General features: G+C 31.7%; 2 protein-coding genes across 2 annotated transcripts; one reads left to right on the top strand and one right to left on the bottom strand.

The window, feature by feature from the left end:
- Window positions 1-2467: 2467 nt before the first annotated feature.
- Window positions 2468-5422, top strand: LOC112027604 (uncharacterized). Its single transcript, XM_065780188.1, has 5 exons — window positions 2468-2850; window positions 2986-3059; window positions 3828-3903; window positions 4037-4165; window positions 4757-5422. Exons 1-5 carry the CDS (start codon window positions 2654-2656, stop codon window positions 4905-4907), a joined length of 627 nt encoding a protein of 208 aa, XP_065636260.1. The 5' UTR covers window positions 2468-2653; the 3' UTR covers window positions 4908-5422.
- A 6738-nt stretch (window positions 5423-12160) lies between these two features.
- LOC112027615 (F-box protein At3g56470) lies at window positions 12161-14124 on the bottom strand. The gene is made up of 2 exons (XM_024060273.2): window positions 13988-14124; window positions 12161-13550 (listed from the first exon to the last, which is right to left on the bottom strand). The coding sequence occupies exon 2, from the start codon at window positions 13461-13463 to the stop codon at window positions 12381-12383; it is 1083 nt and encodes a 360-aa protein (XP_023916041.1). The 5' UTR covers window positions 13464-13550; window positions 13988-14124; the 3' UTR covers window positions 12161-12380.
- Between the last annotated feature and the right edge of the window lie 1037 nt (window positions 14125-15161).

A 15161-nucleotide genomic window follows, 5' to 3' on the forward strand; every position in this document is an offset into this window, starting at 1 on the left:
TGTTGAAAAGCTTTTCAACCACTTCATCCCAGTTACTTGTTCCACTGATGGACACTGACTTTGTTTCCAAGGCATCCTCACTATGACTCTCTGAAGGCTCTGGTCCGCTCTCATGAGAGGGTACCTCCTCAGGGTTGATCACAGCATGGGGTATATTCAAACTGACAGCTCTTTCCAGTGCATTTTTGTGTTCTATTTCAATAGTCTGCAACCTCTCGAGTTTCTGTACCTTCGGAGGAGTTGTTACAGTCTCAGAACTGCTTTCCCTCATTCTCTGAAGGAAGAGAGTGAAGTAAGATTAGGAATTTATCCAACAGACAACTGAAACACTAAAAGTCCAATGGCAAGCGAGACTGTTGAATAAAAGGCAACAGAAGCTATAGTATATCATCTGGGAGATCTACAACATGTCCAGCAGAGGTTGATAGAATACAGTTTGACATGCATATATCTGGTGGAATGCAGGAAACATCTATCACGGAATATATAACACTAAACTGATACAGCGTCACTATAAAATCAGTTGGGAAGTTATTTCACATTCTTCTGGTATATCTTAAATTTGCTGAATATCTCTATTGGATGGGCAAGACACCCATTGATTAGCAGTTTTATGAATTGGTGATATTTGCCACAATTCCTTGGTTACTTCCATGGCCAAAATTAATACAGAACATAGGAAGAAAATCTCATCAGCCCCAAGGCACCCAATCATACAAACTGCTGATCAAGTTTCTTAATTTTTAATTAGTTCAAATTTATTAATTGACTTAAATGAGAGTTCAAGATATATTTGTGTTAACCCAAGAAATATTAGAAGGATATTTTGGTGTCAAACGGAACATACAAAAAGAATGAGAAATGCCTTTTTTTTTCCTTTTTTTTTTTTTTTCCACAAGTAAAATATGTTTAGTAAAAATGATATATTAAATTAGCATTCACAAATTCTATTTATTTTTTTATTGGTAAGTTACACATGCATCTAGCGGGTCTTGAACTCACTAAATATGAGAAATATCTAAAAGCAAGCTAACTACTGATGATGCCCTACTCTCATGTAGCTGAAGTTCACTTCATGCTAACTTACTAGCATCTAATTGTTAACTAGGAAAAATAAACATCTAATCATTAACTTGGAAATAGAATCTATTGAAAATACAACAAAGTAATTATTTTGGATAGGGAAGATAACACATGCACCAAGTATTAAACATATGACTTTATCATCCACCCAATTAATTTTCTTTCTTTTTTTTTTTTTGGGGGGGGGGGAAGAGGATGAAGGAGACTAATCTCCTATATCTTTCAAAGTCATAATAATATCAATTCCTGCACGCGAACGCGGTAGAACCTTCCCGAATCAGCTACTTTTATTTCGTCACATTTATTAACACACACACACGCCTCCCTCCAACATCGTATAGCAATTTCACGTGATGGAATCTTCCTTTTGTCTTTTTTTAATTAAATTTCTGTACAAGACTAATCAACCCACACATTTATTTATAACTAATTATCGTTAATTATTATTGTACACACTTAGTTATATACGTGTTTTGAAAACACTATTAAAAAAAAGTCAATTAATTATTTAAGTACATTGATTTAAAAATTATTTTTTAAAACTTTTTATTAAAAAAACTAATATTTTTTATAATTTTTATAGACATAATTTAGTTACAAAATTAGTTGTAACCTAAAACTATAACCTGACTTAATAAAAAATTTACTATAAATTTTAAAAAATCTAACTGTTAATTTGCATGTTCTTTACTCTTTTAATGTACATATTAAATTTTGTGTTAATTAAATATTATTTATTATATGATCTATAAGCTTATATTTTATATATAATTTTAAACTATAAAAACATGCTATTTAAACAATTTATTGATAATATAACTATTGATTTTTAATTTTTTTTTTATAAATTTTGCAAGTATAGAAGATATAAAAAAAATATATAATTCAACGGTAAATTTATAAAAATTCACTTTCAATAAAAAGATGTAGTATAAATTAAAATTATAATCTTAGGTTACAACAAATTTTGCAGCTATATGTTGTCTATTTTTTATTTATATATTTTTCAAAAAAATTGTACACGTTTTTTTTATAAAAAAAAAATTGTGAATTAACAAAAAGAAACTGTTAACATATTCCACGTAATGCAGAGATATACAATTGTCAAAGGTTGTAAAAACTAAAAACACAACAACAACGCGTAAGCCTGTTTTTTTTTTGCGTCTACAACAATTTTACAACATTTTTACAACAAATTACAGGTGGTTAGTTATTATTGGTTCAAATTTGAAACTAATACTAAGATTACTTTTTGTCCCAACAATAACAACCAGTAATAACCTGCCACTTAAGATTTGTTGTAAAAATGTTGTAAAAATGTTGTAATATATATATATATATATATATATATATTTTTTTTTTTTTCACGTATACACGAACCAGAAAAGCAAAAGCCAGCAAAGCCAACAAAGCCAACAAAGCAAAGAAACCAAATCAAAAACAGACAATCTAAGTTCTAACCACCAAGACAAGCACCTACTACTGCTATTATTATAGAGTGTTAAAGTAATTAACCAACAATTCAATCATTTCAGATTGATTCAGACACACTGAAGAAACCAACGACGACATGTCGTTCTCGTGTGGACTAGAGTGCGTGGTGGTATTAGGTTGCACGCGGTGGGCGTGGAAGCGGTGCACATACATAGGCTCGGACGACAGCGCCACGTGGCCGACAGCAACGCCCGACGAGTTCGACGCGGTCCCACGTATCTGTCGCATAATCCTCGCCGTCTACGAATCGGACCTCCGTCGCATCAANTTATGGTAAAAAAGTAACTTAGTATTAGGTTTAAATTTGAACTAATAACAATTAACCACTTATGATTTGTTGTAAAAATATTGTGTATGTAGCACGTCTCTTTATTTATACGGTTGACTGAAGTGGCTATTTTTCTGAAGGTTGTGTGGAAAATTAGAGAAGTATTACGTCCACAACATTTTTACAATAAATTATTGGTGGTCAGTTGTTATCGGTTCTAATTTAAACCTACCGTTGAAATTACTTTTTTGCCCTATCAATAATAATTTGTAACAACATGACACTTAAGATTTGTTGTGAAAGTGTTATGAAAATATTGTGAACATAGCATTTCTCGAAAAATTACAACTATATTGGAAATGTTGGTTTTTTTAGTTACTATTTTTAAATCAATTAAATTGCAACCTACGCTTTTAAAATTTGGGATAATTGTAATTTTATCCATTAAAATTTCAAAATTTGGATGTGGCAAGGCGTAAGTGTTACCTTAAATTTAACTCAAAATGACATAATTTCTTATATGGGATCAAAATTACCCAAAACTTTATTAGTGTAAATTGCAATTTATTCGTTTAAATCTAAGCTATCATTTTGATATTGCGGTATTAAGCTTCTTCTTTATTTATTTTCTATATGAAGCTCTCATTATTTCTAGAAAATGAGTCTTCCATATGCAAACATTTGGGTAAATGACTTCCATTTCCTATTGCTCAGAGTTTTGTAACTTAATTGCAGAGTTTGTTCTCCTTTATTAGTAGAACCCCCTCCCTCCATTGTACTATCAAATTATCAATAAATAAATAAAAACCTTGCATTTCCTGCTAATTTTGGCTTCAAATTTTATAATTACGGTTGGTTGTTATTTGGTTCGAAAGTGTGTGGTGTTCATTTTGATTATTTTGCATGAAGCTGCATGTTCCTCATAAGTAATTTGATTTAGTAGAATCAGTCTCTTGAATTGGACTGAAAGCGTCATGTTAAGAATTTATTCTTGTCCAGGATGATTTCTTACCGAGAACACCCACCCCCTTGGAAGATATATTCAAGTCAATCTTTTGGTTAGTATTCTTCTCTCAATATTTCAAATTAATGGTTAAAACCCTTCCTTGAATCTTTTACCATGCAATTCACCACCTGTGTACTTTTAGTGGAGTACTCATCTCTTAAACCAGGCATTAATGCTTTGGACAGCTTGCCGTGTTTGTTATTTCTGGTTTGCTTGAGGGATACCTTCATACCAGAAAGTAAAAAGCTTGGGGATCCAAGAAGACTTTACGCACCAGGAAGAATGTATCATATTGTAGAGAGAAAATTTTGCAGGTACTGACAAATTCAAACTATGCGTTATTTTAGGGATATTGTATAATTTTTAATTTATTCTTTGTGATGTGAAGGAATAGTTATTTGCATGCCATAGACTGAGTAATGACTGTCATGAGAGTTATGATTGAAAGATATTCCTGAGAATTGCACCCGACCTCCCGTATTCATGATTTCTATGGAAGGCTTAGTGCCATATTCAGGGTGTTTTTTTATCCTTTATAAAGTAATCAATAATTAAGTAATGTTCAATGGTTTGTTGAGTCAAGTCTTGTACAAATTGTTGTCTCTTACATCTTATCAAAACAAAATTGTTTGCTCTTACATATAACGGTTATGACTCTTCACAGATGAAACAGAGTCTTATCTTTTTTTTAAATTGCTTTCTTTTTTATCCTTTTGTTTGTGTGTCAAGGAAAACCTTCCTATTATATTTTATAGATTTTAGATGATGAGCACAACTTTATATTTTGCAAATATGCATATTAAACTACTGTAAGGTTATCTTTTCTTAGAGGACTGTAGTGGTAGGTTGCTGGCAATACCGTTGCTGATCCTAGACTGAGTTCCTGATTTCTTCGTACATTGCAGATGTGGGAGGTTTCCTCCAGAGGTCAGAACGGCAATTCCTGTTGATGGGAGATTTGAACATATTGTCTTGTCATGTAATGCAACATCAGATCATGGAATTGTTTGGATAGAAAGGGAAGCAGAAAAGGCGCTACAAGTAAGTAGGAAGTAGCCATTGACATTCTACAACTCTTTGTTTATCTTTTTCTTCATCATTTATTCTAAATGAAGTTTTTCTCTGATATTATTTACCTTCAAAACTAAAAAATGATTGAATGCATGTATCAAATCTTCCGTGATCTTGAAATTTCTATCAGAGTCAGGGTGAAAAAATATAGTAAAATAGTTCATTCAAAACATCTTCTCTGCATTTATCTAGGTCAATGACAGATGTTGACATTCTCTATGGAAGGATATAAAATAATCTTTTTTACTTACTGTCAACATCAACATGATCCATTGACTAACTGGTGATGCATAAAATAAGGAATAAATCCGTTCAGAGGTTCATATCAACAAGGGATGTAATGTAGAGATTTCTGGATATAATCCATGAGATGGATGTAGATGTAGTGTCAATATCTGATGGCCCGGTATATGGTTCAATTTTTGGAGAGTCCAACTTTTTGTGCCTTTACATCTTTGGGTTTGAAGTGTTTTGAGGGTCAACCACCCCCCCCCCTTCTCTCTCTTCCCCAACCTTCTTCCCCCAGGCGGTTTTTTTTTTTTTTTTTTTTTTTTTTTTAAATGAAAAAATTAGTCTAGCTCTACATATTAAACACACACGTTAAAATTTGTAATTGATAGAATATAAGAATAGGACATAAGATTTTCTTTTCTGTTCGACTCAATGACGTATTGTAAGTCAAGAGGTCATAATTTTTTTTTTTTTTTTTTTGGATTAGAAGAGGTCATAGATTTTAATATCACACTATCAATTTATGGTCTGTTTGGATTGAGGGAAAGGGAGAGAAAGGTGGAGTAGAATAGAGTAGAGTAAATTTAGTACAAAATTAGCTTATATTTAATCAACTCTACTTTACTCTTTTTCATTCTTCCTCCTTCCTCCCTTCATCCAAACAGGTCATATGAGTTTTGATGTGTCTCAATCCTTAGAACTAGGGGCCTAAAGACATTTGTCATTCGCCATACTAGATAATTTAAAGAGTTTTGAGGTGTCCCAATCCCTAGAGCTTAGGCCTGTCAAATTGGCGGGTTTGGGTAGGTTTGGGGTGAGCATAATTAGGTTGGATTTATAAAACCCATTTACCCATTAAAATTCATTTAACTAATTATTTCTAACCCAAATCTAACTCAACCCAATTATTATGGGTAAACCTCAACTCACCCAATTACCTAATTATCAAAATTAACAAAATACCATTAAAGTGAAAATCCCAACAATTTTTTGGATTCCTTTTTCCACTCTCTCTAATCTCCATTATGGGATTGAAAAAATTCCACATAAGGATGTCCACATCAGCAATTACATTAAAAATTCAAATAAAAAAAATATTTTCTTTTCTTTTCTTTTCTTTTCTACTTTCTCTCACTTTCTTGGCAACCAAATAGTGCAACAAATACAAAAAAAAAAAAAAAAAATGCCATTTCAAGCTCAAAACTTTCCTAGAAATCCTATATAAAAAAAATTTCCTGGAATTTCCCAACAAATAAAACAAATCACGCAGCCAACAAACTCTCCCAACGTTTCTTTCTATCTTCACTGAAAAGAAAAAAAAGAAAAAACCAAAAATCCAACAAACTCTCTCACTCATCTCTCATCACTCTGGTCTCTGAAATCTCAAGCAAGAGTTTCGACATTTAACGATAAGGAATTTTGGCCTTTCTTTTTCTGTAATGGCTCGGTCTGAAACGAAACGCCATTACTCAGAGCTCCGATCTCTCTCTCTCTCAAAGCTCTGTGATTTGCCGGAAAAGATCTCAACCACATTTTCCCACACAATGGTACTATGAAGCCTCCAGGTTCGTATCTTCAATCCACATTCCGTCCGTACGTCTCGCATTTCTTCAAATCTTTGGGCTTCGTACAGATTCGATGGCCAATTTGTTGTTGTTGTTGTTATTTTTTTTTTGAAATGTAGGCCAATGGATTTGAATGATCTGTGAGAATTGTCATTGCCAAAAAGCAAAAAAGCTTTTTTTTTTTTTTTTTTTTTTTTTCATGTGTTAAAATTATGGTCTGTTTGGTGGTTGAGAAATTGGAGATCAAGAAGAAGGAAGCTCAATTTCGTTGTTGTTTACTTAATTGTTTATACTTTAATTTTTTTTTTGGATTACTTTAATTGTTCATTTACTTTTTAAATTTGTTTTTTTTTTTTTTTATTTTTTTATGGGAAGGGCTGAGTTGAACTTGGTATATTGTTTTTAGGTTAAATGGGTCCCAATGCGTTTTTAATTAAAACCCAATAATTATTGGGTCTAATTGGGTCGATGCCTATTTAATTAAACTAATAATTAGATGGGTTTGAGTTTAATTAGAGTAGACGGGTTTAGATGAGCAAATGAGTTTGGGCTTATTTTGATACATGGCGAATGACAAATGTCCTTAGGCCTCTAGCTCTACTAGAGCTAGAGAGCTAGAGGCCTAAGGACATTTGTCATTCGCCATGTATTAAATGTAATTCAATTTCTTGCTGTTAATTTTAGTACACAATTTGTATGTACACGCAATTTTTTGTCATTCTATTACCAATTTTACAATTTAATCAAAAAGTGCACTTTCTTTTAGAAATCGGCAATTCATTGTCCTTTTTTTTAACTTTTTTTATTTTTGAATAATTCAGCAATCACATTGCCATTTTTTTTTAAAAAAAAAAATTAAATTTTGTTTAAGAAATCAACAATCATATTGCTAATTAAAATAAATTAGTTTTTTTAGGAGCTTGGCAAAAGCATTGCCATTTTTTTTTTTTATAAAGAAAATCCTTTATTTTAAAGAATTCAACAATATTATTCTTACTTTTTTTTATACCAATTTTTACACTATTTTAAATTTCCTCAAAATTGTTTGCAATTTTAAAAGTAAAAAACTCAAAAAGTTTATTGAATGATACTATATTTTAACAACACTTCCGTTAGCTGTACTCCACAAATAAATAAATTAGATGACAAATGAGAAAGGGAGAATAAAAGCAAGATGCTAGAACTTTTTTAACAATGAGAATGTGCCACCTGGCTAAACTAATTTTGCCTTGCTCATTTTATATATATTTTTTCTTTCTATTGATAATGAGAGCGAAAGAACAAACAAGAGCTGGTGAGCTGCCCGTGATTCCAATGCTGTGCAACTTTTTCTTTAGACGGAATGCACCCACCTTATGCTTATGCAAAAGCGATTTTGGGTCCAAAAAAGGGATTATAGTTATTTGATGCTATTACAATATATATATATATATATATATATTTTTTATAATTATAATAATGAGAAAATAAACATCAGTAGTTAATTGAGTTAATTGGATTCAGAGTCTGAAAATAAGAAACACCTTTATCTCTCAAATCTAAAAACTCTTTATCATTGTATTTGCAAATTACAAGATACCCTATACGCTAAGTAAATTTTCAATTATAGCCTTTTATTGTACAAGTTCTGCCGATCCCTATGTATAAAAAGCATCAATGTGAAAAGCAACAGTAGCAAAGCTACAGTCATTTTGGTTTATTCGACCAGACAGTTTCACTCGCTTTTTTTTTTTTTTATACGATATATTTCGGATACCGGTCAATACCGGTGTACCGTTTCGGATTTACCGCTATAAATAAATATATATTCATTAATTTAAGTTTTATTGATTAAATCTCATAAATATAAGTTATATAACAATATTGTTAATGACTCAATCTAATCCAAACCCAATAAAAATAATAACAATCAAATTAATATTATATTTTATTAAAAATAAGAGCCAATCTGCCATCAGCCCAACACGTGAGGCTTTTAAAATTTCAATTCATATGATAACAAAAGTCAAAACATGCTAGCTGTAAAGCAACAACTATCAGTAAAAAAACATGCTAGCTGTAAAGTCTAATTCTTGGGCGTGCAAACTGCAAATATCATTTGAGAGGTTTGAAAAACTGAGAAAGAGAGAGAGAAAGAGAAAGGTAGACGGACAGAGAGAGAGAGACAGAGAAGAGAATAAGATGAAGATGAAGTAGCAGCAGCCTACACGGCCCTGACTTGAGGTCGAGAATGTAGAGTTCGTCGCCGGTGGAAGGTGAGAGTGAGGAAGAAACACTTTTCTTTTTCCGGTCCAATATGCATTTACCGGCCGAAATTTGATATTTTCTCCGATATGGCCGAAATGACCCGGTATAGGCCGGTATATTTTCCGGTACGAAACAACCTTGTTTCTGCACCGGCCAAGGTACCGGAACGGTAAATAAAGGAGGTACCGGCCGGTACGGTACGAAACTGACTTCCCTGAGACTCTAAACACGATTTATTATTATTATTATTATTATTATTTTTAATCATATTGGAACTAACTACAACTAAAAATAAATGTATTATGAAAAAAGTGTGACATCTACAACATTTTTCATAACACTTTTATAACAAATCATAGCAACTTGCTATTTTATTATTATTGGTTTTAATTTAAACTTACCATTGAAATTGCTTTTTTGCATATCAATAACAACTCATAGCAACTTGCTATTTTATGATTTATTGTATAAATATTGTGAACATAATATTTCTTTTGTGAAAATATTAAGATATTTTGTTGTCGTCATAATATTTTCACAACTATTAAAGTGTCAATTTTTTACGAGTCAAAATAATATATAACAAAATTATAAAGGTAAGATGAAAATGTTATACCATTATGTTGTGTTTCTAGAATTTTTTTTTTTTTTTGGTTTACTCTAATTTGTTGAACCAAAATTCATTATTTTGCATACAGTTTTTTGGGGTTCACTTTTTGTATTTGTTATTGTATTTTTATCTTTACGCATCATTTTAAGTAAAAACACATAGTTTTACACATGCAAAAAATAAAAAATTTAGGATAAAAACACTTTTCATCCTTTATGTTTGGAGTAGTTCACAATTTTTCCTTAAACTTTAAAATCAAGTAATTTTCCCCTTAATATTTTGGAAAAAGAGCAGATATGTCATATTGTTATTCTCTCAGTTAAACCCTAATAAAAGTTTATGATTCTTAAAATATTACATTGTGTAATGTTTAAAATACTCCCACTAAATTTTAACATTTCAATTTTTTTTTCCACGTATTTTGAGTTTTAGATGGTAGTAATGCTTAGAAGTTAGAATAGTGATATAAGATGTTTTATTTATTACCTAAAGAACATTAATTTTCTAGATTTAAATCTTCTAAATTTATAATTTATTTAATAGAAAATTCGATGACACATGCCTTTTGTTTTTTTGTTTTTTTTTTTTTGCCTAAAATGAGTGTTCATTAAAAACTAAGTAAGCTAAATATTGCACCTAGAGTCATATAGAATGATAAAGAAGAAAGTATGAATGAAATTTTTTTCATTGTATATGGTTGAAGATATTTGATAAAAAACTTCAATTGTAGCATATGATATCATTCATTACAAAAATTTAAATATTGTGACAATGTCTTAACAAAACTCAGTTATTTATTGTTGAAAGATAGTGGTATTCATTATCATTCTTAAAAGTTTTTAATAGGTAGATATTGTCTTTAGTAAATAAGTACCAATAAACTATTATAGTAAAAAATATATATTCATATGTTAAATAGCTACCATAACTTTGTGTATGATTAACTATTAAAATTCTCATTCAAATAAAATAACTTTGTATGACATACATTTTTTATATATATAGTTTCATACTTCTTCAAATAAAAATTTATTTTAATTTTTTCATTTAAGAGGTAACATGAGCCTTGCACGTGCCACCCTACCTAGTGGTTAAATAAAAAGCCGAAAATCTGATGGGTGATAACTGATAACTGTGTCATCGTTTATACCAATATATATATATATATAAAAGATATAGCTGTGTCATCAAAATTGACCGAATAAAATAAGACATTATATACCAAGAACATTCATTATTTCAGTATATGGTGGTACCTGTAAAAAAGTACAAGGTGGTCCCTCTGAGCGTCTAGAGTGATGAAGTTCCAATGGACGAAAGCTAAGGTTTGTAAGTATATAAGGGCCTTAATAGATTCATGACAAGTTTACCCTTCTATAGTTCAAAATGAAAAATTTCAACTCTCAAATGCCATATGAAAGACACATTTACTAGAGCTCTATCAACAATTTCTAATTCATCTAAGTTGTACTACTATATTTGTTGTCCGCTACTTGCAATTAGTAGACAAATAGAAATTACATAACCAAAAAATAAAAAAGACAATTAGAAACCACATTCTCAATAAACAAGATGCAAAGAAATGATGACAGAAGAATTACAAATCCATAGGATAAGTATATTTATAAATATGTATCTACAAAGCTTAATTTTAGTGTAGTAAAGGATACAACATTCATGCTTCTATATTCCACATCGCATATGAATGATGCAGCTGCTAGAACTCTATCAGTAACTTTTACATTCATAGTTAATATATTTGCATCCGCAGTATACAATTAGGAACTACATTCTCAATACATCTAAAGAAATGATGATAGAGAGATTACAATCCCACAGGGTGAAACTCAAAGATTCAAATGTCATAGTAGTTAGTACTACAGAAGTGTAGAGCAAACAAATATCATACATAGCCTTAATGTAGCACAACAATTTGGCCAACAGTAAAGAAGCATTATAGATTGTTTGTGCTATAACAAATCCCATTTGCATTGCCTCTCCATTATAAACTAAAATTCTGTGTCAATGTTAAAAGCAGTCATTTTTCAGATTATCTGTTTATAGAGAGACAGCAAGGCCATAGAGCACCATGAACCCACTATTCAGCTTTCTAATTAGAAAAGGACAAGTTCTACAGATCCATATAGCCAACGAGCCCTAGCTCAAATAGCACCTCCTTATAGGTTCATTACCCACCAGGTGGGTGTGTACTTATTTTTTTTAAAAAAACCTATAAAAGAGAGGCCACAACATATCACTGTCAGCACTATCCGGTGGCAAAGACAATGTTGTTCATTGTATTATTCATTCTACACAGATCTATATGAATAATCATTATATCATTATCCAAAATGATCTTTCATTTTGGATAATGATACAAATGATCTTTCATCTTACCAAATGGAGTGCACCTCTGTCTGCTGAAGGAAGAATGTGAAATCATTTTCCTTCCTCTCAACAGGGACCAGGATTTTATCAATGGCAGTCACTTGGCCATGTGGTATTCAAAAGGAAATCATAAATAAAATTGGAGGAGTTGAAACTAACAATAACAAGTCATAGTATTATAATGATGCCATAGAATCTATCCAAACTTTTTATCCAACAGCATGTTATTCAAGGAAATAAGAGCAGTAAATCCTCTACACTTAATAGTGCTAGAACTCAAACAAGTGCCCTAACGTATATTAGTTTTTCAAACTTCAAAATCAAATAGGAAACAATCTTCCATTTCATGGTGCAAGAAAAGAAAGATGACTAAATGGCTAGACCTGTTTTCCAAATTGGTGTCTAACCTATTTGAAACTATATCTCAGGAGGTTGAATCCAAATTCTTTCAGGCCCATATTTGGTAACCCGTGGATAAAACGTACATTGATAACTTTGCTTAGTCTCCAATGAGTAATAGGAACTGTAAGTATCACGGTGATAATAAATCCTCTCTGCAAAACCCGAAGTTTCTCCTTCTGCTGAAACTGAGAACGAAGTACAGCCGAGAAATAATGCTTGACATCCCAATGCATGCGTCTTATCCCAAGTCTTTTCTGACCAATCAAATTTGAAAACTTTGAAGCACTTAGAACCAGAAGGACACACTAACCAGAGCTGACCATTAGACTCTACCATATGAGCCCTTGATGTAAACATTTCCCCAGGAATCAAATCCACATCTGTGAGCAAGCTCCAGTCACTGTCCGCAACACAAAAGGCCCCCAAAGCTCCTTCACTAAAAACACAGTAAAAAGTTCCATTACTGTAAACCACATCCTCAACTGCCTTTTTAGGACCAACAAATTTGACTGTGCTGCTCCATTTGCGATCACCTGGTTGACATGTGCTTAGCCACATTTTGCTACTGTTTTTGGAACTTTGTATTGCAAAGCAAACACAATCAGGAGAAGTTGGAACTGAGGAAAACGTACTTCGATTGAAGCCAATATCAAGATCAGGTAGTTTGATTATACTCTTGCTATAAGGATTGTAGAAGAATGACAACGTAGATTTCTGTAAAAGCAACCAACCAAATCTTGAAGCACATATGACTGCACCATGTAAATCATTCAACTCTTCTCTCCGAAGTTTGTTGGAAGCGACATGATTTCGGTTGTCAGTTGGAAGGTGAAAGCTACATACACTGTTGACATTTTTGTCATCATAAGTCCAACTGTGTTCCATAAGCCATGGAAGATTCTTATAAGGTGGAACAACCTGAGATTGTCGCCAATTCTTACAAACGAGACGAAAGTATAATTGTTCAATAAAATCAAGTCGTTCGGCAATTATATTCAAAACATCAACTGGAAGATCAGACCACGGTCTAAATTCTTTTCTGTTTCCCTCAAAACCACCTAGGTGCTTTAGTCTCCTCACCTCCATTGCCCTATCCATTGAAATATCCTTCCAACAATTCCACTTCACCAGTTCCAAAAAGATCAACACATATGTTACCTTCCCACCCAATCAAATTCCAAGTACCTGGATCACAATCAGAAAGTGCTATAGTCTTTAGTCTAAAAATCCCATAAACATACATACATGGTAACAAAATTCATGGCATCTTTGTGGTGTCACATGTCTGTGGTTCAAATCTCATCCCATTTTCTACCCATCTAAACAAAAATTGATGCATTTGCAAACCCAAATTCAAGAATATTGAAAATTTTGCAGGGTTCAACAAGTGATCCCCAGTTGAAATGACATCTTTTGCGATGCTGTGAATAACATGTATGTGGTTCCAACCTCACCAAATTATCTACTTATCTTATATAAAAAAAAATGATGAATCTGCAAACCCAAATTCAAGAATCTAAAACCAACATGCTCTGTTAAACAACAAAACAACAATATTGAAAGTGAAGTAACAAAATTAGCAACTGAAAAATGAAGGGTATCTGAAAGAGTGCGATAATTACCTCGGGGTTTTGGCTTTGGGCGCAGTCACCACTCTGGTGCAGTGGGCTTCTCCCAGATGTCACTCAAAGCAAAGGGTTTGAGCTTTCTCCGTCTTTTGCTGATTTGGGTTTTGCGAACGGATGAGACCAAACTATATGCATTTTGATTTGTTGTAGATTGCTTATACCTTAAGGCTTGAGCGATGCTATTTTAACCAGAGTTTTTTGGTAAACTTTGATCTGCACCCTCCATATTGTATACTAGTTGTCAAAATCAACGATAGGAGCCAGGTTAGTAAGAGAGTTCCCGTTAGATTAGCCATTCCTCTTTTAGATTTAGTTTCGCTTTTAAGAAGATTCCAATTTTTTTTTTTTTTTTACAAATAAAATTCTTAGTTCCTAGTTTTGTTAGGTTCTACATTAATAATATTTTTATAATAAATTATATGTGACAAATAATTATTAGTTTTAATTTGAATTCACAATTTAAAATTCTACCCATAACAATCAATAATAACTTACTATTTAAGATTTTTTTGTGAAAATATTATAAATATAGCATTTTTTTTTATATTTTTTTGGCACATAATTCAACCTTTACAAATTAGATTTATACAAATTATATCTATAATAAGCAAAATATTAAAATAATTATCAATTTTATAATAATAAAAAGGTTCGAATAATGAATAATCACCAAATTTTTAGTTGATGTATTTTGTTTAAAACTTTAAAGTAAAAAAAATTAGATGTGTTTTGTTTAAAACTTTAAAGTAAAAAAATTAGAGGCTGTTTGGTTCACTAATTTTCATGACTCAATTCTCTATTTTCATAACTCAATTCTCAAAAATGGTGGGACCCATAGTGAAATACTCGTTTGCCTGCACAATTTTTTTGTTTTCATAACTCTGTTTTCAATACTCAATTCTCTACTTTTTGAGTTATGAGTTGTGAAAACTGAAAACAACTTTTGGCTGTTTTCAGTTTTCTGTTTTCAATTTTCTGTTTTCAATGGCAATTTGGTAAATAACATTACAATTTTCGGTCCCACCATCAGAGCCATTCACGTGGGGCGTGCCTTTTGATACTGTCCTCAACGGCTCTCTCTTCAGCTCTTTCATCTCACACTTCTCTCTTCAGTTGGCAGAGGTCTCTCATCACAAATTTCTCTCCTCTCTATTCCAGTACCACCATT

The sequence above is a fragment of the Quercus suber genome, unplaced genomic scaffold, assembly GCF_002906115.3.
Source record: "Quercus suber isolate HL8 unplaced genomic scaffold, Cork oak 2.0 scaffold_227, whole genome shotgun sequence".
Classification (NCBI taxonomy): Eukaryota; Viridiplantae; Streptophyta; class Magnoliopsida; order Fagales; family Fagaceae; genus Quercus; species Quercus suber.